The sequence below is a fragment of the Aphelocoma coerulescens genome, chromosome 1 (genome assembly GCF_041296385.1).
Source record: "Aphelocoma coerulescens isolate FSJ_1873_10779 chromosome 1, UR_Acoe_1.0, whole genome shotgun sequence".
NCBI classification, from domain to species: domain Eukaryota; kingdom Metazoa; phylum Chordata; class Aves; order Passeriformes; family Corvidae; genus Aphelocoma; species Aphelocoma coerulescens.
Window position 1 is genome coordinate 104,772,969 of NC_091013.1, and position 21,069 is coordinate 104,794,037.

Below are 21,069 nucleotides of genomic sequence, written 5' to 3' on the forward strand. Positions count from 1 at the left end.
GCGGCAGCCATGGCGGCCATGGCGGGAGCGCTGGTGTGGGTCGGCCGCGCCTCGGCCCTGCGGGCATCGCTGTCACCGCTGAGGGCGGTCCGGGCGCTCCTGGGTAAGGGAGGGGCCCCGGGAAGCTCGGAGCAGAAGGGGTGCCACTCGGAGGGGAGAGGATGTGTGCCGGTGCCGGCTGTGACGGCCGCCGGGCGGCTCTCGGGCAGCTGCGGGTGACACCCTTTCCTCCCCTTCAGCGCCGTCTCCATCGGGAAGGGCCGGGGCGAGGCCCTCTGGTGGGGATGGGGATCTTAAACTCGGTTCCTTTCCGACGGGGTTCCTGACAGGCTTCTCCTCCTTGCCAGCCCCGCGGGGGGGGGGCTCGGTGTCTGCACAGGGCAGGACAATTGCTTTCCCACGTGTGTTTTGTTGGCTCTAAGCTCTTGCCCCTGGTGCGTTTTGAGGAGCTGGGAATCGGTGCGCCAGTTCGCTTGATCGGGTGTGAAGCGTGCCTGCCTGTGAAGCTTCGCCAGGTACCTGAAAAGCTTTGCTGGCATACACTTCTGAGTGAGATCGGTCTCTTCCCAAACACGCAGTGCCCCTTCTTGCCGTGTCAGACCCTGTGCTTATCTGACTTGCTGAGTTTATTCATTGCCTTTAATTGGACAGATGAATCTCATCTAAGGTTGCTCAATAAATAAAACTTACGTGCCACTAAGGGTGCACATTTTGTAGCTGCACAAAAGCTTGAATACAGTGACATTTTGTTGCTGTGTTTTTCTGCCTTTCTGTGTGTTTATAACAGTAACATTATCAGAGCATCTGTTTATTTGACTGTGTCTTTAGGTGCTCTGGGACCAGCTGCTGGACACACTGCTGGAGTGTGGGTGGTTGCATGGAACCAGATGTGGACAGCGTTGAGTCCATTGCCTGTCACAGCAGCATTAATCTGCTGCTGCTGGCGATGGGAAGATCACAGTGCAGGAACATTCCCAGAGTTGTTCGAAGGACTTTTTTTGGCTTTGACATGTAACACTGATCTCAATCACAGTTTCTGGTGTTCATAAAAGTGCACAGTGATTCTGATATGAAGAGAATTTCATAGATACCATCAGGCAAGGGTCCTGCAGTCTTCCTGTAGCTATCACCTTCTGTCTGAAATTTTCTTTTATAAACACTAATACCTGCCTTGCACCCTTTAGAAATGCTTCCCTGCTCTTATCGAGGTCTTTCCTAAAGTGAGGAGGAGAAATTATTGGGCAGCTGCTGATGGTCTTGTCTGTCTAAGGAGAAATCGGAGAGGGTGACTGCAGTTAGTTTTGCTTTTGGGTTAGCTGGGGTGGTTGCTTTAGGGGTTTGCATTATTCAGGTTGGGATTGCCACTGGTGCACTTCCATTAACTTGTTAAATGGAAGAATAATTTGTGAAATAGCTTCGACGGTGGTTGTGTCTTGTAGCTGCAGTTGGAACCCTGCCCAGTGTCAAAGTAGTTTGAGTACACCTCCAGAGTGCTGCAGCATGGAAGACCAGTGCCTTTCAGAGATGGCTATCAAGGCTTAAGGGGGAGAAAAATCCTCCTAATTATTTTTCTATTAAATGTTGCAGTTCTTGGTGTATCTCCTTTTACTGACACTTGAAAAAGTGACTGGCTTAGTGAGAGACACACACAAATCAAAAGCCACAGTGTGGATGCATCTGAATACCTTTACTGTGGGAGTCATTCACCTTTATAAACAACTCATGCCTCAGTAGGATAAAGAACTACCTTATTGTTTGAGGAGCAATTTAATGGTTTTAATCTGTAGTTCAAAAGATACCGTTTCTGTTGGACTCTAGGAAAGTGCTGAATGGTAGCTGCATCCTTTATCTGTTATGTATCCACACTTACTCGTGCACATCCAAGTTTAACAACAAGCCAACCCCCCAAAACCGCTTGAATGTAATCTCTCTGATAGTGACAAAACAGAACTCAAGGCTGCAGGACAGTTAAGTGGTGTGATACTGTCAGGGCTTGTTTTTTGCACTGTTTGTGCAGGTATTATACCCCTAGGAAGCCCTGATGCTTTATTTTGGGTTGGATAACTTCTGTGCCCTGCTGTTGAAGAACTATTCATCTTCTAATCTAAGAATTAAGAGTGTCAGAGTCTTAGAAGACTTGACCGAGCTTTCAGTTTAACAAATTACCTTGCTGAGTTGGATAATAGAGTGGATTAAGTCTCCTTAACAGCTCTCTACGAATTGCTTGTCCTCACCCGCAGTAGAGGTACAACTGAGTGCTAAAGTTAGATTAAATCCTGTAGCAGCTATTGAGATTCAGCAGAATTATTAATTAGTTAGCATTTCCTCTGTTAATCTTATTTCCTTGTTTGATGTTATTTATTTCACTTGGTTTTAAACAATGCTAGTGTTGTTTTATGCTCATCATGATGAAGAAGTTAGTCAAAAGACTCTTTCACAATTCTTATGAACTTCCCCCTATATCTCCATATATTGTGTGGATCCAGGGTTTTGATAAAGGTGCAGTTTTATCCTTCGGTTTTAATTTTCTGGAAGAATTTGTCATCTCATGTACTTGTAAACTTCCATTGCACAAAGTATTCTAGTCTCAGAATTATGCTTTTTGAAAATTAAAAGTTAAACTAAGCAGATAATAAATTGCAAGTTTTTTTGTGAAATGAGTAAATGTATTCAAGATGGTATAAAATATGAGGACTGATGAAGTCTGGGAAGCCTTAGTGTTCATTTTCAGTCAACCACTTGGCTAGTTGCTGAGTGAACTCTCTACATGGTTGGCATTTAATGATGAGAATGAATCGCAATAAGCTATCTTTCTCAGATTCATCAGTACTTTTCAGTCATTAAAGAGTATAGGAGATGCTTTTTTTCTTCTCTCTTGAGCCAAAATACCTTATTCTCACATAATATGCCCGCATTTGCCAAACCCTGAGTTTATAAAATACTTGTGTTTCTGCCAAGATTATCATGATGATTGTACTAAGCAGTTCCTCTTATTAGTTTGCAGACTGAAGTCATCGGTCAGCTTTCTTACTCGACCAGATCGACCAAATATTGCTTATCAGAAACTAAAAGGCAGGAATCCGGGGGTTATTTTCCTTCCAGGCTTCAATTCAAATATGAATGGTCAGAAAGCAACTGCCCTTGAAGATTTCTGCAAATCGTTAGGCCATGCCTTCATCAGGTACATACAGGAGTATTGTTCTTGAGAAAGCGAAACTGTTCTCGTGTGTTGGGGGAAGGGGTTTTAACACAAATCTGTAAACTTTGGCATTTGGATTGGGATGCTCCCTGTGCTAAGGGAGCTTGTATACAAGCTAAGAAGTCTTTTTTCCGTGTCCAAATGTAGGATTTCTGTCAGTAGAGAGACTGAGGTAAATCAGGAAAATGTATTCTGAGAGTAATTCAGAAAATTCTCTAATTTTCTGTAGTCTAGCCAGTGCTCCATGTTACAATCAGGCTATAGGCACAAAAATTAAAAAGGAAGGACCTGGAGTTCTGGTTTTTAAGTTACCACTGTGAGCACTGTCTTCACCTGCCAAGTCTGATTAAGTTACCCTGTGTCTTCTGTGGGTTTAGAAGAACTTGCCCCTGCTTGGTAATGCTGTCATTTGATAGACTAGATGGAATGCTGTGTGTCATAAGTCTTCATACTTGGGTTCAGTGTTTAAAAGAGTTTGTACATTTAAAAAATACCTTTAAAGTTGAAGTATCTGAGGGGTTTCTTTTGCCTGTAAGGGAAATTTTTTGTTCTATTCTTGTAAATTATGATGTTATATCAAATGATAAGAGAATGCTGCATAGCTTAGTTGTGTATGTTGTATTTAAACCCCTTTTATGTGATTTTTGGTTCTAGTGATAAACAGGACCAAGTAAGAAAGTACTCAATGTGGTATTTTTTCCCCTGCTGATTTGATTATACAGTAGTATTTAGTTAGTGTCTGTGTTGCTGCAGACAGTACTATGACTTTCATGTTGATGGTTATTTTTTCAGATTTGACTATACAGGATGTGGAAGTTCAGATGGTAAATTTGAAGAGTGTACAATTGGGAAGTGGAGAAAAGATGTTCTGTCTGTACTGGATGAACTTACAGATGGACCACAGGTTATATTCTGTTTTTAAATATAGAATGGTGGTTTTCCCTCAGGGTAGAACATTGATCAAAAATATGCCATAGTAGCTCTGGTCAGCAGTAGCTTTTGCTGAACAACTGACACCTGCTCACTTTCAAGCTGAATCACTTGAAAAGTCGTATTCATAGGAGCTCTTTTGTAAGCATGTAGGTCACAAAATCATGGAAACATGGGTTGGCAGGGCCTCCTGGAGGTTGTTTATTAGAATCTCCTGCTCAGAGTGGGGCTGTTGTCCCAGAGAGTCTGAGAAGGCCTCATGGTGGAGCAGCCACCTGTCAGGGGACAGGGAATTTTTCCAGTGCAGTGCAGCCCTCTTAATGAGAAAGTGTGTCACCGTCCCATGCTGATGAATTAATTAAAGGATTTGCAGGAAGATTACAAGATACTCCATATGATTAAATAGCTTTAAAAAAAAGGCAGGAAAAGCAGCATTTGATTTCTTCAGTTACTTTAGAAATCACTGTGAGAAACTTGGAATCTCCTACAACCTAGAAATACCTAGTATTGTGTTTAAAACAATTTTGTATTAGGAATTGCTTTTGCTTACTTCTTTTACTGCACTGAGCCTTTACCATGTGCATTTATCTTGAGAAGGGAACATAAAGTATGCATATGATACTGAATTGTTTCAAGTCTCATTTTGTTTACAGTGTTTCAGTCTCAGACAGCAATAACCAGCCATGCCAAACAGAATAATAAATACCAGGTCTTGTGGTGCTTACTCAGGCAAAATTTCCACTGGAGGTGACAGCAGTTCTGCCTGGGTAAGGACAGCAGGATTATGCCCAAGGTTTAAATCGTTAAACCAAGTGAAAACTGATACTTTGGGCAAGAAGAAAAAACCTATTAGCCATTTTCTGTAAAACACTATATTTTCTTCTCTTATTTTCTTTTCCAGATTCTGGTGGGCTCCAGCATGGGTGGATGGCTGATGCTTCATGCTGCAATAGCACGCCCAGATAAAGTAGCTGCTCTGGTTGGAGTAGCTGTAGCAGCAGATCACGTTGTAACAACTTTTAAGAGGCTTCCCATTGAGGTAAATGTTGATGGTTGGCTTTTGTGCAGTCAAAAAAAAAATATTACCAAGAGTTTAAGAAATTACATTATTTAAACTGTAGTTTTCTTGCAAATTTTCAAGTAAGTTTTTTGTGTTTGATTAATGTAAGCTTACAGTGTGAGACTAGTGTGAGCACTAGCCAGAGTGTGCTTATATTACTGTCGTTTAGAGGATGTGAAGTCAGATCCCTGCTTTTAGCAGTCCATTAGATTTCAGTGTTGAATATCTTATATTTGCATTGGAATTGGATCCTTGTGCTTTCAAGGATGGAGAAGTAGCCACTAAAGTAGTTGAGATGGCACTGGAAGAGTATGACACAGGCTGTGTGCATAGAAAGGAAATTCTTCAGGTTAGTGTGTTTGTAAAGACTGTAAGGTTTAGGTAGTGGGATCTGCCCTTCTGAGATTCTTCCTTGATGATGTCTCTTGACTAGACTAATGTCTAGTCTTCAGGAAAGCAAATCAGGTGTTACATGGCAATAAATAATGTGTGCTTTAAGATAATTTAAAAATTTTCCCGATTTGTTTGTGTTTTTTCTAAGGCACTTTGTAGTGTCGGTATAACTAGGACTAAGGTAAGAATCTGGAAATACAGTATTCAGAGACACCTATTATGGCAAAGACGGAAAAGACTGATCACTGGAAAATGTCTTCTCCCTAGGATTTCTCCTTGTTTGAGGGTCAGTGAACTGATTGAAGCCAAGGAGATTTACTGTTCATGATGGCTATACATCTTTTTTTCTCATAGATTCTGGCTAAGAAACTTAATTTCACTGGTGAATTTTAACTAGATGAATGTAAAGGAGAGGTTTGGAGAGCAGTTTTTGTGACTTGGTAGGGGGTTTGTCTTCTCAGATGCTGTAAGGAGAACAGGAAAACACTTCTGCTCATAAAAATGAACAAGGTGAAATATTTTATGCCTGGGAGAGTTTTACTTTTAGAACAGAAATAAGTTGAGGTACTCTTAAGTACTTCTAGCATCTGTTTTGTCTATTCTTTGCTCTCTTTTTCTTATAGGCACAAAAAGAAATAGAAGAAAAGGGTGAATGGAAGTATCAAACAAAGCACAATGAGGAAGGATATTATTCCTTGACCTATGACTTTATCAGAGAAGCAGAAAATCACTGTGTGCTGAATAGTCCTATTCCTGTAACATGTCCCATACGCCTTATCCATGGCATGAAGGATGGTGATGTCCCTTGGCAGATCTCTATGCAAGTTGCTGATCGTGTTTTGAGCAAGGACGTGGATGTTATCCTCCGCAAAATCGGCCAGCATCGGATGAGTGACAAGGAGGATACAAAACTCCTTGTGAATACTGTTGATGATTTAATCGACAAGCTGTCAATTGTAGCATAAGCTGAAGAGTAGCACTAGTGCATGAACTCTACACCTGACTCTTTTCCTTGAGTAACAGAAGCCTTGTTCTTACCCAGACAGTGGCAAGTCTGTGACTGTCACAGTAGGAACTGAGCTTTATCTGCCGTTTCCTTACCTCTGTTTTGTAAATACAGGTATTTTGTTATTGCTGCATTTGCACACAGTCCAAAGTGGGAAGGAGTGCTGCTATTGTGTTCAGAACCTCTCTTTCAACACTTTAACCATTTTTTTCACAAATTTCCTACAATTTTGTACTGAAATGTTGATTAATTTTTGTTACTATTGGCCTGTATAGTAGAACTTTATTTTCACATCTTTGACACTTATTATTGTCCTTCTGCTGTAGCATCATTGTATCTCATGTCTGAAACCATCTGTGCAAGGCAAAATACAACTTGAGTGTTTACTGAAGTTAGTTATTAGAATAGTGAGTACCATGAAACACAATAAACAGATTTCAGATAAATGGCTATTTTGTTCTGAAGTGCTGTTGAAATTAAAAAGTGTAAGGCACACCCTGATGGTGTGCTTGGGGTACTACATAGGGAAGAATTTGACTTCTGAGAACACAAGGCCTCAAAGCCTTAAGAGCTCTTTTTCTCTGCTTATCAGGAGGGTGTGTGTCATCTACTCCAGTCTCCCTTGTTTGTCATTGTTTATTTGTGGGCCTACTGCTAAGGAAACAATATATGATCTTGATGTAAACTGAAACTGGATCAATAAGGTGACTTTAATAGTAGCTTCTTCAAAGTGGGGAGTACAGTGCCACAGGGCACCACTGCCTCTTTCCTGTGACTTGAGTAGATTACCAGGAGCAGTGTCTTCTCGAGCTGCATGAGTCCAACCCTAAGAAGTTGTAAATGGAACTTGATAGCTGGATAATTCTTATAATATAAATCCATAGAATTTAATAGGAAATTGGTTTAATTGCAAATATGACTATTACCTGGGTTTTGTACGAAATACATTACCATTTGTACACTTGAGAGAGAGGAAGTTAGGTGAGAGGCTGGAATTAGTTCAGGCTGGCCTTAATGTGTAACATCAGTCAAGACCATACAGTTGTTTCTGGGTTTATTATTTTAAGTAGTAAATGGCATCACTGTTGTTACCTTAAAAGACTAAAGCTACTGGGGGTAAGGTATTTCTAGAAAGTTTGTCATTTTCAGTTTTCATTTTCAGCTATGTCAGTGGACGTGTGCTGAATAGGGCTTTGCTGAGGTAGTGGGTTTTAATTTTAAAAAAAGACTACAAACAACTAAATTAAAAAAAATAAACAGCAACAACAAAACCTAAATTTCGGATGAGCTCCTGTGAAGTGCAGTTTTATTTAGGCTTCAATACTGCAAAAAACAAGAAGCTGTGATGTAAAAAGTTTGAATTTTGGTATGAGTAAAAAAGGATGGCTCCTGTTTAGATGCAAATTTTCTAATTCAAATGTACTAATTCCCTAACTCAATTAGTCATAAAATCATAGAATGGTTTGGGTTGGAAGGGACCTTAAAGATCATCTAGTTCCAACCCCCATACCATGGGCAGGGATATGTTTTACTGGACCAGGTTGTTCAGAGCCCCAACCTGGCTTTGAACACTTCCAGACATGGGGCATCCACAACTCCCATGGGCAACCAGTTCCAGTACCTCACAGTAAAGAATTTTTCCCTAATTATCTGATCTAAACCTACTTTCAGTTTGAACCCATTCTCCCCCTTGTCATGTCACAACATGGTCTTATAAGTAGTCTCTATCCAGCTCAGGAGAATCTATTGGGATAATTGCTTGAGGAATTAGAACATTTCGTGAAATCTTGTTCCCAAATATTTCTGGTGTAGACTGTTCTTCTGTTTGTATCACTATGCAAATCACTTTCGCTTTAAAACCTCTGGAATGTGTTTTTAACTTTTGAGAAAGTTAATGCAAATTGTGCTCCTGGAGTTGGAGCTGTGTTCATGTTTATGTACTGTAAAGCAGTTGTCACCTTAATAAGTGTTTTTATCACTTGCATCTGATAAGACCTAAAAAATAGATTTTGCGGGTTTTAAAGATGCAGTCAAATCAAAATTGTTTCAAAACTTTTTGCCCTAAGCTGTGATAGGTTTTCTTTAATCAAGTTTTGTCATATCTTAGACTGGGTTAGCTCATAATGGAAGAAAAAGCTGAAACAAGTGGACTGCTGTAATTCCAAAGTAATTAATTATAATTAATGTGCATTTATCAGTTGTAATAGATGTACTTTTTCTTCACGCATATTAAAGTTATTTCAGTGACTGAAAAATTTTGAGCTTTTTTTTAATTAGGGTGTTACACCTGTAAACATTCAATTTAACTCTTAATACTTCAGACAAGGAAAAGGCTTTGTGTGCCTGCATAAACTGTAGCTGTGTATTTCTCTTGAAAGAGTTGCATTGTATTCATGCCTCATGTTAGTCTTTATTAAATAATTGATATTTTACATATAAGGTGTCTGTTGCCGTGCCTTAGAGCAAGACAGCTGAAAGCACATGTGAAGTGGAGCAGTTGTGTAAATAGTTTTCAGGAGGGTTTTTTTCCTTGTTGGCTGGTGGTGTTTTGTGTTGTTGCCCCCCCCCCCCCCCAATTATTCTGCTGTGATAACACGAGGTGGGAGAATTCAGTGTAACAGGGTTGGCACAATTGTTGAGAATACAAACCTGCAGCATCGGTCTCTCCAACCACAGCATTACTGAAAACTTAATCCTAGGGAAGGGGTTTTTGCTGCCACTTGTTTTGCAGTTCTGGTTTCCTTCTCTGCTGGCTAAAATGGAGATTACTGGTAGCATTTACAGTACAGGTACACCCAAAGTTTGTTACATATAGCCTAAATGCAAAGACAGAGATGATACTTTCTTCATAAAGACGGTATTCCAGGTAGTGCTTTGAATGCTAGTGTCCTTCTCTCTGTGCTCACTTTTTATTTTTGTAAATCTGGTTTGCTTAAATACAAAGAGCTGGCTCTGAGGTAGCAAGAGCAGACAGACCTTTTTCTCTGACTTTGCTGTGGCAGTTCCATTGGTATTTATCTTCATAAGCATAAGCATTTTCCCTATGTTCACTCTGGAAATACTAGAGTTTTGACTGTTGGCAACTTGGCATGTTCAGATGGCTGAAAGAAGGGATAGTGATAACTAGGGAGATTTGCATCCTACCTCTGAGTAGCTGTTGACCTACCAGGAAGTTTTGACAATCTGGAATAATGTGATTCTCACTTATTACAGTGTCATCCCAAACTGGTATTGTTTTGTCCTCTGAGTTAATGGCTGGGGCATTGCTTTTTTCTTTGCCAGTAGGTGCCTACATAGCAATTATTTTCAGTATTAGTCATATTTAAAAACTAGTGTTTCATTCCTCTGTATACATACTGTGTTAAAATAGGGTATTACACACTTGGAAAGCTCTGCATGGTGCAGATTTTAAAAATCCTTTTTAATGAATGCTTATGTTACTTTGGGTTTTTTTTTAAACAGACTTCTGATTTGTTGACAAATGCATAGTATATTTTGTGAATATATAATGTACATTTCCTCAACAATAAGCTTGATTTGCATGAAATAATCAGTTTCTAAAGCTTATTCAACTCGTTTCCTAATAAACAAGTGCTCTTATTCTGCTTATATTGAGCTGTACTTAACACGGTTTTAGATACACTTATTTTTATCTTGTTAAATATTCTACTTGTTTTGTCTCTCCTGTTGTTTGGCTTTGTATTACACACCAGCTGGTTTGGGGTTTTGGTTTTGGGGGGTTTTTTAACTTAATTGGTGTTGAGTGTTTCATGTAGTTTCAGTTTAGCTAAGCTATTTTCTCTTGCATCAACACTAAATGCAAACAAGGCAGTGTTCACAAAAAAAGCCTAGCTGGATAAGCCTTAGAAGAACCATCTCCTGCTGTTTCATTTTTATGTTAATTTTGGTTACATGCTCTCTTGGACATGCTATTATTCAATGGGGCTAAAAGATTTATGGTACCATAATTTTCATATCAAATTAAAATGTGCTTAGAGAGAAACATTCAACTAGTGATTTGTCTGCAGCTGCTCAAGTATCTTCAACGCTCCAGTCATGCTGCAATACAGAGTTGGAACATTTTCTGAACCAGTGCTGTGGTCAGAGTTTCTACATTAGGTTTGTGGTTGTCATTTCTCTCTCCTCTGTGGCAGGAAAAAACCCAAACAAGTGGGAGGGAAAATCTTGTCCTGGGGAATAATGAGATTTCAACTTGTTTGCTAAGTTACTCAGTTGTGCTGTTACAAAGAGACCTACCTTTCACATTTTTTTTAGTTTTTTAAGTTCTGAAATGCTCCTTTATACTAAAGGCTTCTGGGGAAATAGAAGAGGGTTCTGTGTTTGACCTGACTGTGATATGAGCAATCTCTCTGCTTTGTGCTGATGACCAAATTCATTAAGATGTGTGTGAATGTAAAATTTCACCAAGGCTTCGTGAAAATTCATCAGCTGTGTAAGGAATGCAGACAGAAACACCGAACATCAGTGTGCACTCTCACCCTTCTAAGTTTGTTAGAAGTTTGTCCCTGCCCAGCAGGGACAGGAAAGGCAGAGGGAACTCAGCCATTACGTTAAATAGCAGCCAGCTTGCTGAGCATGAGGATTTAATGCCCCTGTCCATGGCACTTTGCTCCTGGCCGGTGTTTTCTAAGGGAAGAGATTACTGCTGGGAAAGAGAGGCAGAGATGAAGGACAGAAATGCCCTGGTCACAGATTTACTGCTTGTTGGTCAGTTTTTATAGCTCAGATTTACTTTGTGACTGTAGCACCTCGTCTCTCTTCAAAATATATTTGCCTAGAACAGAAAAATGTTACAGCCTTAGTCACGTAATGCATAAATCTAAATTACAGAACTTACTGCAGTCTGGTTGTAGGCTTGACCTTGTATTTCTCTTTCAAGTCCTGCATATATATGTTATGTGGTCCAGTGCTTCTTTTCCATTAAAGAGAAATGGGCATTCTCCATATGATGCAGTAATTGCAGCTCACAGGTAGACACATTCTCAGCCTGCTACAGTCTCTTGATTTGTGTCTGGCAAGAAGCTTCAGGCAGCTCTGCATTTACATTTGGAAGGAAAAGCAAATGACAGCTCCTAAAACTTCCAGTCATTTGGTTCTGAAATTAAAATAAATATTTGAAATGTTTCTAGGCTAGCACGTGAAAGGTTGTGTTCTTTTTGGGCCTTCTGATCTGCACCCTGCTGTCTGCTTGCCTCCCACGTGGCAACATGAGAAGGTCACTGCTGCCTGCTGGGGTGGAAGCAGGTGCTCGTGTCAGTGGCAAAGGTCTGCTGAACAGTAGCACGCTTAGGGGTTGGAGTGATGCAAGTGGCCTGCCCAGACTTTAGCCTGGGAAAAACAGTCCTTGAAGGCTACCCAGGATCAGATCTTGTCCTTACAAGAATCCTCGGGTTTGGGGTTTAATTGGTTATGGCTTGCTGGCAGAAAGTGTGCCAGAGTATGCTAGTTCTTAGGACAGTAGCTCTTGAAAAAGTTCCTTACAGCAAAGCTAAATCCCTAACCATAAGAAGCAGCATTTATGTAGTTAGAGGATTTGCTCTTTTGGTGGGTTTTGTTTGTAAATTTGTTTGTAAATTTTGCTGTCAGTGAAATAAAGATGTTACCTCCTTTCTGTTCTACTCGTGAATGTGTATTGTATAATTTTCAAACCAAAGTAGCTCTCGGGAGGTACTGTTTTAGTTGGGGACAGATAAGCAATTGATATGAAATCTTTTGGGTTTCTTTCAAAGGAGCCTGTTAATCCAGCACAAAACTTAAGAGGTCCTGAGAATTCAAATGCACAATTTACCTCTGAGGTCATCTTGAATAGGGAATAGGGAACGCTGATAATTATATCCACAGGAATTGGTTTCCAGTGCTAAGTGGTAACTGTTTCTGCTGGCAAGCTGCTTGGAAGGTGGTCAGTGATTTACAAATTCCAGAAACACTCCTGTTCATGGCAACCTTAGGAGCTGCCTTGTTCTGCAGGCTGGAGTACTGGTACATTCTTTTTTGTCACACAAATAGGAATGTCCTTCTTTCCTGAATTACTTTTCTTTTAAACCCAAATTTGAGGTATTCAGAGTATGCACTTGCTTGAGGTGTAACATCTTCAGAGCTGGCAAACAAACCTTTTTGCAGATGGAAGGGAGGATACTTGCTTAAATTAGCACTTTTTGTCTTCGAGGATCTCTAGATTGTAGATTTCAAAGTAATGGGGAAGTTAGAATTTCTAAAATTAATGTTGTCCCCTGGTTCTGATAACTCTGCCACCTGTTTTTGCACAGTTAAAAAGAGGGCAATATTCCAATACTGCCTTTTTCCCCTAGCCTAATTCTCTTGTGTAGAACATCTCCAAGTATCTTATGAAAAAGCAAGGCCATGCGTAAACCCAAGGCTCTGCAGAGCACTTTCCTGCCTTAAAGCTCCCTGAAAAAGGCCCTGTACTTGAACTGAGCTTGTACTGGACCTGAGCATCCTCTCTGCAACTCTAGAAAACCTGACATCACACATAGACATGCATGCAGGGAGGATCTTTGAGCAGCGCTTCAGATGCTTCCTTTATGAAGGGAGGCGCGGTAAACTTAAAGTTTTGGAAAACTCCGTCTTTTTGAGTCTTTTTAATTTTAAAATTAATAATGAAAGGTCCATTATTGTACAGTGGCAAACCAGGAAAATGGAGCCTGGACTTCACAGTTATTGCTGGATAGCTTTATCTGATGGAGATTCAACCCACCATACTTTGTGAGATCATGCTTGGTATAGCTGAAATACCAGGCTCTTTCTAAGGAATGAACTGCCAAACAGGGAATCTGACAAAGGTTAAGGATTGCTCTCTGGTAGGATAAGTTTTACTTTTCCTTCTGTATCCTAGCTGGAAGACGTTGAAAGCTATCAAATTACCCTGGATCTGCATGTGGGTAGTGAGCTAGTTAATGTCAGTTTTGTTAGTGGTTTTGGCAGCATTTGTTTAAAGACTTACAAAGATTTTTTAAATTTATGGGATAATATTGTGATTATCTGAGAGCATAAGGTGAGTCATGGTGCTTACAGGCATGAAATGCTACTTCAATTATTCAAGCTTCATCTCTGTTTTTTAGTCATAAATTCCAGTCTTGTGTTGCCAAGAAAAATAAGAGGACAAAATCCATTAGAAGCAGTGGGTGAAATGGTCATACCTTTGTGCTGTAAACCTGCCCCTTTCTTCCACATCACATTTCTAACCATCAGGCTTTATCTACCTGTGTCTGACATAAGGAACTTGGGCTCCTTCAGTTTTTCTTTAACTTGTAGGCACGTGTGCTTGCCATTTCTTAACTTCTGATTTTGGTGAGATAAATAGATAATCCTTCTGAAGTGATTACTGTAAAAGCTCTAATTTTCAATCCTCCGGTTACTGGAATCACTGTTTGATTTAACTTCCCTCTTCCCCTCCTTTTTAAAAGAGTAATTGTTGTAACTGGATATGATATTCCCACTGCTCTTGGTGAACCTCCCATGTTTTATTCAGCCAAGCCCTTCAATCACAGTGTCTTACTCAACATCTTACCTTCATCATACTCTGCATGTTTTTTAACATCTGTTTTGTCCTAGGACAGAGTGCTGCATTCTTAAAAGTACTTTTTAAATGATGGCTGGACTTTGGCTGCAATAAGACACTTTTTGTCTGCTTCCAAGTAGACTGCTTTCAAGGAGGTTTCTTTATCTTTTTTGCTTACTCATGTGAGCTGGGATCTTCTTAGGAGCCTAGGGGGGGCATTTTGTGACTTCTAATAACATTAAATAGTTCAGGCCTGGGAACATATTCTTGTACAAACTGAATAAAATATACACCGTCATTAATGATTTTGCAGTTAGAGTCATATTACAGGACCTACTCGTTAGCCAGCTTTAATCTCTCTAATGTGTCATGTTGTTTCAGAATAATCAACATGTCATGAAATTGCCAACTCTAATATATTACAGAGCTTTTAGTAAATTTTATCAACATTATCACTTAAAAAAGATTATTCCATTGTTTTCCCCAGGACTGATGGCACAGAAAGCAGGCTTATGATTTGTTTAGTGGTACTTTGGAAAATATTGGTGGGGACCTTGAATTTTTCCAATCCTCTGCAGTTTTCCAGTTTTTCAAAGCTTTATTAAAAATTGATATTGATGGACAAGCTTTTCAGCTTTCCCAGTGTGGAATGGTCCCTCGAGAACGGGTTGCATAGCCAGCCATCTGTGAAGGGGGAGACCTCTGCTCTGCAGCTTAGGAGAGTTAAATTACTCATCCCTGCCCCCAAGTTAGGAAACAGTCAGAGGCTGATGCCAAGGTAGGTGACTTTCATGAAATCTTGTTGCTAGTGGACACTGAGCACCCTGGTGTGACCAGAAAGAGCCAGGCACCCTAGGTAGCTCCCTTCTAAACAGAAGAACACAAAAAGATCTGAAAATGCAAATTGTGGAGCTGGCCAAAGAGTGTGAAACCCAGCCCAGCCCTTAACAGCTGCTGAAGGGAAAGGATTCAGATTCATATTCTGCGTCTTCCCGTTGCAGCTGCAGCCTGCTCCTTCTCTGATCTCCAGGCGGGGCTTGCAGCCTTGGTTCCTGCGCATCCGCTGTGCCTTCAGCCCCGTGCTCACTGAGACGGAAAGTGCTCAAGTGGTGGCCCTGTCACGTAGCATGCTCTGAGTTATGTAATCAAGTGTTGCATAGGAGTTTAAAACTACCAGTGCGGGGAAGAGAAAGCACTAAATGAAATGCCTGTGGAGGACAACAATGAATTAGGTCATCTATTAAATTTTTCATCTCTTGCGTCTGTTCAAGCCCAGCAGCATCAGAAGCAGTATAAGTCTGAGAATTCAGAATCTTAAAATGAGAAAGTAATGGAGGAAGAGCCCATTCGGAAACAGATACACAAGGAACTGTATTTATTTCCCCCCTTTTTTTCCTTTCAGAATGCAGCAGAAGGACTTTTGTTGGCCAAACTGTCCACCTCAGGTTTATCAACCTCCTTGCATATCAAGATGAACATTAATCATTTGCCAAAAGGAAACTATTTCATACCAGCATAAATGGAAGCATTTGACAAATTCTTGTATAACTCAGAAAGAAGTAAAAGTGATTTTATTTAATATAGTATTAAATCAGTCTGCAGGAAAAGTCTCGTCTTAACCCTTCCTCTCTTCCCTTCCACATTGTATGGGTGGTATAATCAAAATTTAAACGACTGTACATGGGCATAGGTCCCTTCCTATTGCTGGAGGTTAGCTGACTCATACCAGCAGAAAGTAAAATCCTTGTGCTTTATAGTAGGTTTGCTAATTTTCAGTGATTTCACTTTGGTTTTAGTGGTTTGAGTTGTTTTTCAGGACACCATTCCACTATTTGATAGCCTAATATATCCTGATGATAGGGTGATAATAATATTCTATTACCTGCCTTCTCTTCCTTCACTTGTCATCATATTGTTCCCTTGTTCAAACTTTTTATCAGCATTTGAAGGGAAGAGGAGAAATTGTTACACTCTCAGCCTGTTATCATTGCAATGCAGAACAGGGAGGAAAAGACTTTGTTTCTGGCTTATGATTAAAAGTAAGCTAGATGTGTGGTAATTTCTGTCACCTTCATTTAACAGAGTGCCTCTATTTGTATTTCTGTCTATCTGTCACTGGGATGCTTGATGCAGTTTGGGTTGATGCAGACTAGGCGGAGTAGATCTGAGCCAGTGGGGTGAGCAGTGCAAGGCTGAGGAAAGATGCTTGAAAACAGACCACAGATGGGCGAGATAAACAGGATCCCCGGGCTGTGACTGAGGAGGCAGGTCTCTTTAATGGCTCTTAGCAACGCCCCTGCTCTGACCCTCCTCATATGTGAGGAAAATCAAATCAATACACTGTTCTTCAAACCACGATGCTGCAGCAGCAGCAGGGCATTGTGGCAGCCTTCGTCTCTTAAATTCATCTTCGCATTTTCAGTGTGCTGATCTCTGGATATCCATCCTTGCATCTCTGCTGAGGAAGCCTCTGACTGCATCTTTAATTGGATTGCTCCCATGCACAACCTTCTTCTTATTAGCAAGTATTAGGTAGGCAATTTTAAAGTGCTTTTGGATTTGCAGGCAGCTGTAATGTTGATCTGACAACCCTATTGTATTCTCTGTAAACATAGCCGAAGCCTCTCTTTAAAACCTACTGTGTTTTAAATCTTGCTTTTCTTCTGCTTTTGTGGTTGGGCAGGGGGGACTGCTGTTTTTTCCTTCCTTTTAAAAAAGATGTTGTAGCTGATTTGTGCTTTTGGAAAAGGATATTCCCTCACTGATCCCTCCCCTGTTCTGTGGAACAGCTATAACTGGTGCCATACAGTTACTTTCAGTGTTGATGAACATCTGTTCAACTGTCTAACATTTAGGGCAGGCTGCTCACTCTTTTATTCTTTAATTTTCCTGTGCATACTTCAAAGGTGTAGACTGGGACTCTGCCCACTAAGTAAGTTCTACCTTGTTTCCAGAGATGGCTAACAGAGGACCAAGCTATGGCTTAAGCCGAGAAGTTCAGGAAAAGATTGAACAGAAATACGACCCAGAATTAGAGTCTAGGCTGGTGAACTGGATTATTGTACAGTGTGGAGAACAGATAGAGCACCCTCCTCCTGGAAGGCAACATTTTCAGACCTGGTTGATGGATGGAACGGTAAGTGCTTTGTCCAATTACACACTTTCAGTGTTTATATGCACGGTGCCCCTGTCTCCTGTCTTCATTTAGATAAACTGGTCAGAGCTCAAGGTCAGTGCAGAAATATATATCTTAGTATCTGATTTATTTCCTTTTGACCAAGAGTCTTAATCTCAAAAGATAAATTATCCTACTAGTGCACTGGGATCAGTAAGATATTAATGATTCTTATGAGTCATGCATGTTTTGTATATAAGTATGACTCATTCCTTCAGCATCCTTTCTCATGCAGTTAAATAAGATCGGTTTTAAAACCAGATGTATACTTTTCTCTTTAAGAAATAATCCGTGTTGACAAGGAAAGGTGAAGAGATATAGCAAATTTGAAGGATAGGATTGTGTCATAACTGTCTTCTTGGGAATAATTCTGTAGCTAAAACACTGTATTGCATTGGTTTATTGAACAACAGGCAGATGCTGCTGTTTGCAGTGGCTGTAAAGACTGTGCTAATCACTGAATCTCTGCCAAAGTGACTCTAACAACATTTCAATTGACATTGCTTATTTTTTGGCTTGGGCATGAGGCTTCTTCTCTGTCAGTTGTTATATAACCTCTACCAGTGATTGCTTTGTTGTTTCTAGCAGATTAGGATTTATATGGTTAGGCTATTGCTTCAGTTAATGAAAGCTTTAATGCTTTTCTAATACACTTTGATTATTATCAATTCACTTCTTTATTTTTAACTGAAGAAATTATGTCCGTGACAGAAACTGGCTGGGTCAAAAGCATTATGCAGCATCATTTCATGTGCAGAAATTGCCTTCTAGTTTGGTGGCTACTTTCTAATTTTGTTTCTGTCTTTATCTCTCAGCTGTTATGCAAGTTAATAAACAGTTTGCATCCAAAGGGAAATGAGCCTATTGCAAAGATCTCTGAATCAAAAATGGCTTTCAAGCAGATGGAACAAATATCTCAGTTCTTAAAAGCTGCTGAAATCTACGGAGTAAGAACAACAGATATTTTCCAGACAGTGGATTTATGGGAAGGTAAAAATAGTAAACTGAAAGTCAGTTTACAGTCTTCATTTTACTTTGCTTTGATGTGCATTTTGTCTAGGCATATTCTCTAATGTAATTATCTTTTGTTGCTGTTTGCCTTACCTCATTACCATGTTCTTCCAGTGCTGCATTATTTCCTCTGAGGGATTTATATTACCCTGAGGGCATAACGGAACCTTTCCAAGCTCGTGTGTTATCCAAAACCCCATCATTCTGATAGAAATCCACAGACCTAATAAAACAACTGTTCTCTCTGCTAATTATTTCAAAGTAAATAGCTCCTAACAAGAATATGGAAAACCCTGCTTTTCTGATGACAAAATTTTATTGCAGTTTTCAAATGATAAGCAAAGCTTAAATTTGAGCTAAGAAATGCATTCCCAGGAGCATATATGCCTCTGTGAAGCTTATGAGGGTTCATTTATGACTAGTGAGAAACAAAACTCACTGCTTAATATCATATTCGCTGAGCTTCTCTCTCTAAGGAGACAGTCTTTTAGGAGAGGTCACTATGGCAACAGAAAAAAAATCAGGGTGCTCCTGTGGTTTTACAGTAAGACAGGTGTAGTCTGTCTCCATCCCCTGCTCTAAATGGAAACTGCTTGTTCTGTTTGCTGAAAAGCTGAGTCATTTGTGCATTCATGGGGCTGGTTTTGCCCACTTCTGTGGTGGTGCATCCCATCCCAGTGCTCTAACCAAACACACTGTATATCCTGCATCTCCCTGGACAAGGTGGTGCAATGACTGAGCACTCAGAGCAAAGACAGCTGCAGAGTAGTGAAAGGCACATATGAAAGGGTCAAAAATCTTCCATGAGAATCAAACAGTGGAAAATCCACTGAGAAAGCTGGCCAGCATAGTTTGTGTAGGAGTACACATTGAGAGAAAAAAGTGGGGTCTGTTTTCACAGGCAGTCGGGATATGTGGAAGGGATCACTCCTGTGAAGGACAACTGGAGGAATAAAAGACTAGGGAGCTCTTCGTGAATGGGTTAGAGGGAAAGGATATACTGGTAGCTGGAGTTACTGGGATCTGTAAAGGTCTCAGGGTGCCAGATTTGCTTGACAAATCTGTACCTTTGGGCACAAGGGCAGGATTGTTTCTTACAGTTCAGTCTTTAGTGTTTCATGCAATCTACCTTTACATGTCTTAAATGAAGGGATTTTCACTGAAGAAGCACCTTCCCACCCATCAGCCTAGCAGGCTGTTGAGAGAGAAGTTCCATCTATCTTGTAAGGGATGATAATGGCTTATTTCAGACATTGTTCTTTGCAGTCTTTTGCAACTCATAATGGCATATGAAAATATGGTACATTGATCCTTACGAGGAAAAGGACTTGCTTTGAAGACATAATGCTCTTAATTATAGTTGCTGTCTTCTAATTTCTCTTCCTTTCACTCATCATCTTAACAGATATAAGGTAAAAAGGTAGTAACTTCTTGAGGACAGGAAGTCAAAACACAACTTGCAACCTAGGAGGAAGACATACAGGGCTTTTCTTCACTGTTATTTTAAGATCTCCCAAAGTTAATCTGTGACTCCTCACTTTCCCACTCCCTTTTCATCCTTCCTGCTGCTCATTTCAGTGCTGGGATGAAACAGTCTGTCTCTCCAGCAGTGAGGCACTGCAAGCTCTTTGTGTCTCACCGTAACTCTGACCTCTGGCATCTGTGCTGCTTCAGGGTTGAATTGTCTGAACACGGATGCATTAGCTGGGCAAAAAGGACAGTCTCTTTTTTCACTATTTCATAATTGCAGCACTCCTACACTTCACACCATAACCTCTTTAGAAAGAGAGATGTCAATGTATGTTTGTAGGGAAAGAAAAGCGTGTGACTGAGAAACAGTTTTTCCCTGGCACTAATTGTTTTCCACGAGCTTTCGCTTTGAAATTCTTAGCAATGATTAATGAAAATATTTTAGGATACGATCTGCTGTTGGCTGTTTCAAATGCACTCAGTCCATCTGTTGCATTTTTCTTCATCCCTGTGGCTCCTTGATCCAGGGAAAGTATCACCTCTTTTTTGGCCTTTTCTTACATAAATGTACTGTGCTGAGCAGCTTTCCCTGATCCATGCCCAAGATATGTTCTCTGCCTTTTACAGATCACTCCTTGGTATATTTCCAGGCAGGCAAGAGGCAGCTGCACCACTGGGTATTTGTTCAACGTCTACAAAAAGGCTTTTCAGGAATACTCTGCAGAGCAGTTCTTCATCTTTGTATTTGAACTTTCCCCTTTCTGGACCTGGAGAAGAGGTCCTTCCAGATAGGTTTCCCCTAAAGAGACAGGCTTTGCACAAGAAGTAAGCAGAGACCCCTACCTCCTTGTTTTAAGAACAGTGCCAAGTTCCTCTACAAGGCTGTGCTATTCAAAGCACACTGCAGAGGACACTGAGATGCAGGAGTGTCATGAGTGTGAGTCCCTGCAGAGAGGCTGAAGCTGTGGGCCAGGTGGGCAGCCCACATGGCTGTCAATAAACAAGTGCTGGAGTTGAGGGAAGGCACTGACTACAATTTGCTGCAATACCAGAGTCAAACCTGGCTTCAGAGAAGGTGTATGATCCCTTCTGTCAGGTGACTGTACTGGAAATTTAAAATTTTTCCCTGTATTTTTTTTTTTTTTATTCTGACCATCAAGACCCTTGTATCCTTTGCTGGGAGAGGGCAATTGACGCAAGACCACTTGGATTCAGGTCTTCCCTCACCCACAGCGCTCTTCATATGCAGCAAGGAGTCTCTGCAGAGCAGAGCAGAGCCATGGCC

The 21,069-nt window shown here is 40.5% G+C and overlaps 1 protein-coding gene across 3 annotated transcripts in view; it reads left to right on the forward strand.

The window, feature by feature from the left end:
* The window catches only part of LOC138113992 (transgelin-3), a 26,997-nt gene continuing 5,928 nt past the window's right edge, over positions 1–21,069 (forward strand). Inside the window, exons 1-5 of one of the 3 annotated variants that reach the window (XM_069022982.1) lie at positions 1–103; positions 2,998–3,181; positions 3,992–4,103; positions 5,031–5,168; positions 6,206–7,034. In XM_069022982.1, the coding sequence (XP_068879083.1) occupies positions 10–103; positions 2,998–3,181; positions 3,992–4,103; positions 5,031–5,168; positions 6,206–6,547 (870 nt within the window). In that variant the 5' untranslated portion in view covers positions 1–9 and the 3' untranslated portion in view covers positions 6,548–7,034. Of the gene's footprint in view, positions 104–2,997; positions 3,182–3,991; positions 4,104–5,030; positions 5,169–6,205; positions 7,035–16,382; positions 16,661–17,082; positions 17,265–18,118; positions 18,294–21,069 lie in introns of those variants that run through there. The other 2 variants (XM_069022988.1, XM_069022997.1) reach the window with 2 other exon arrangements.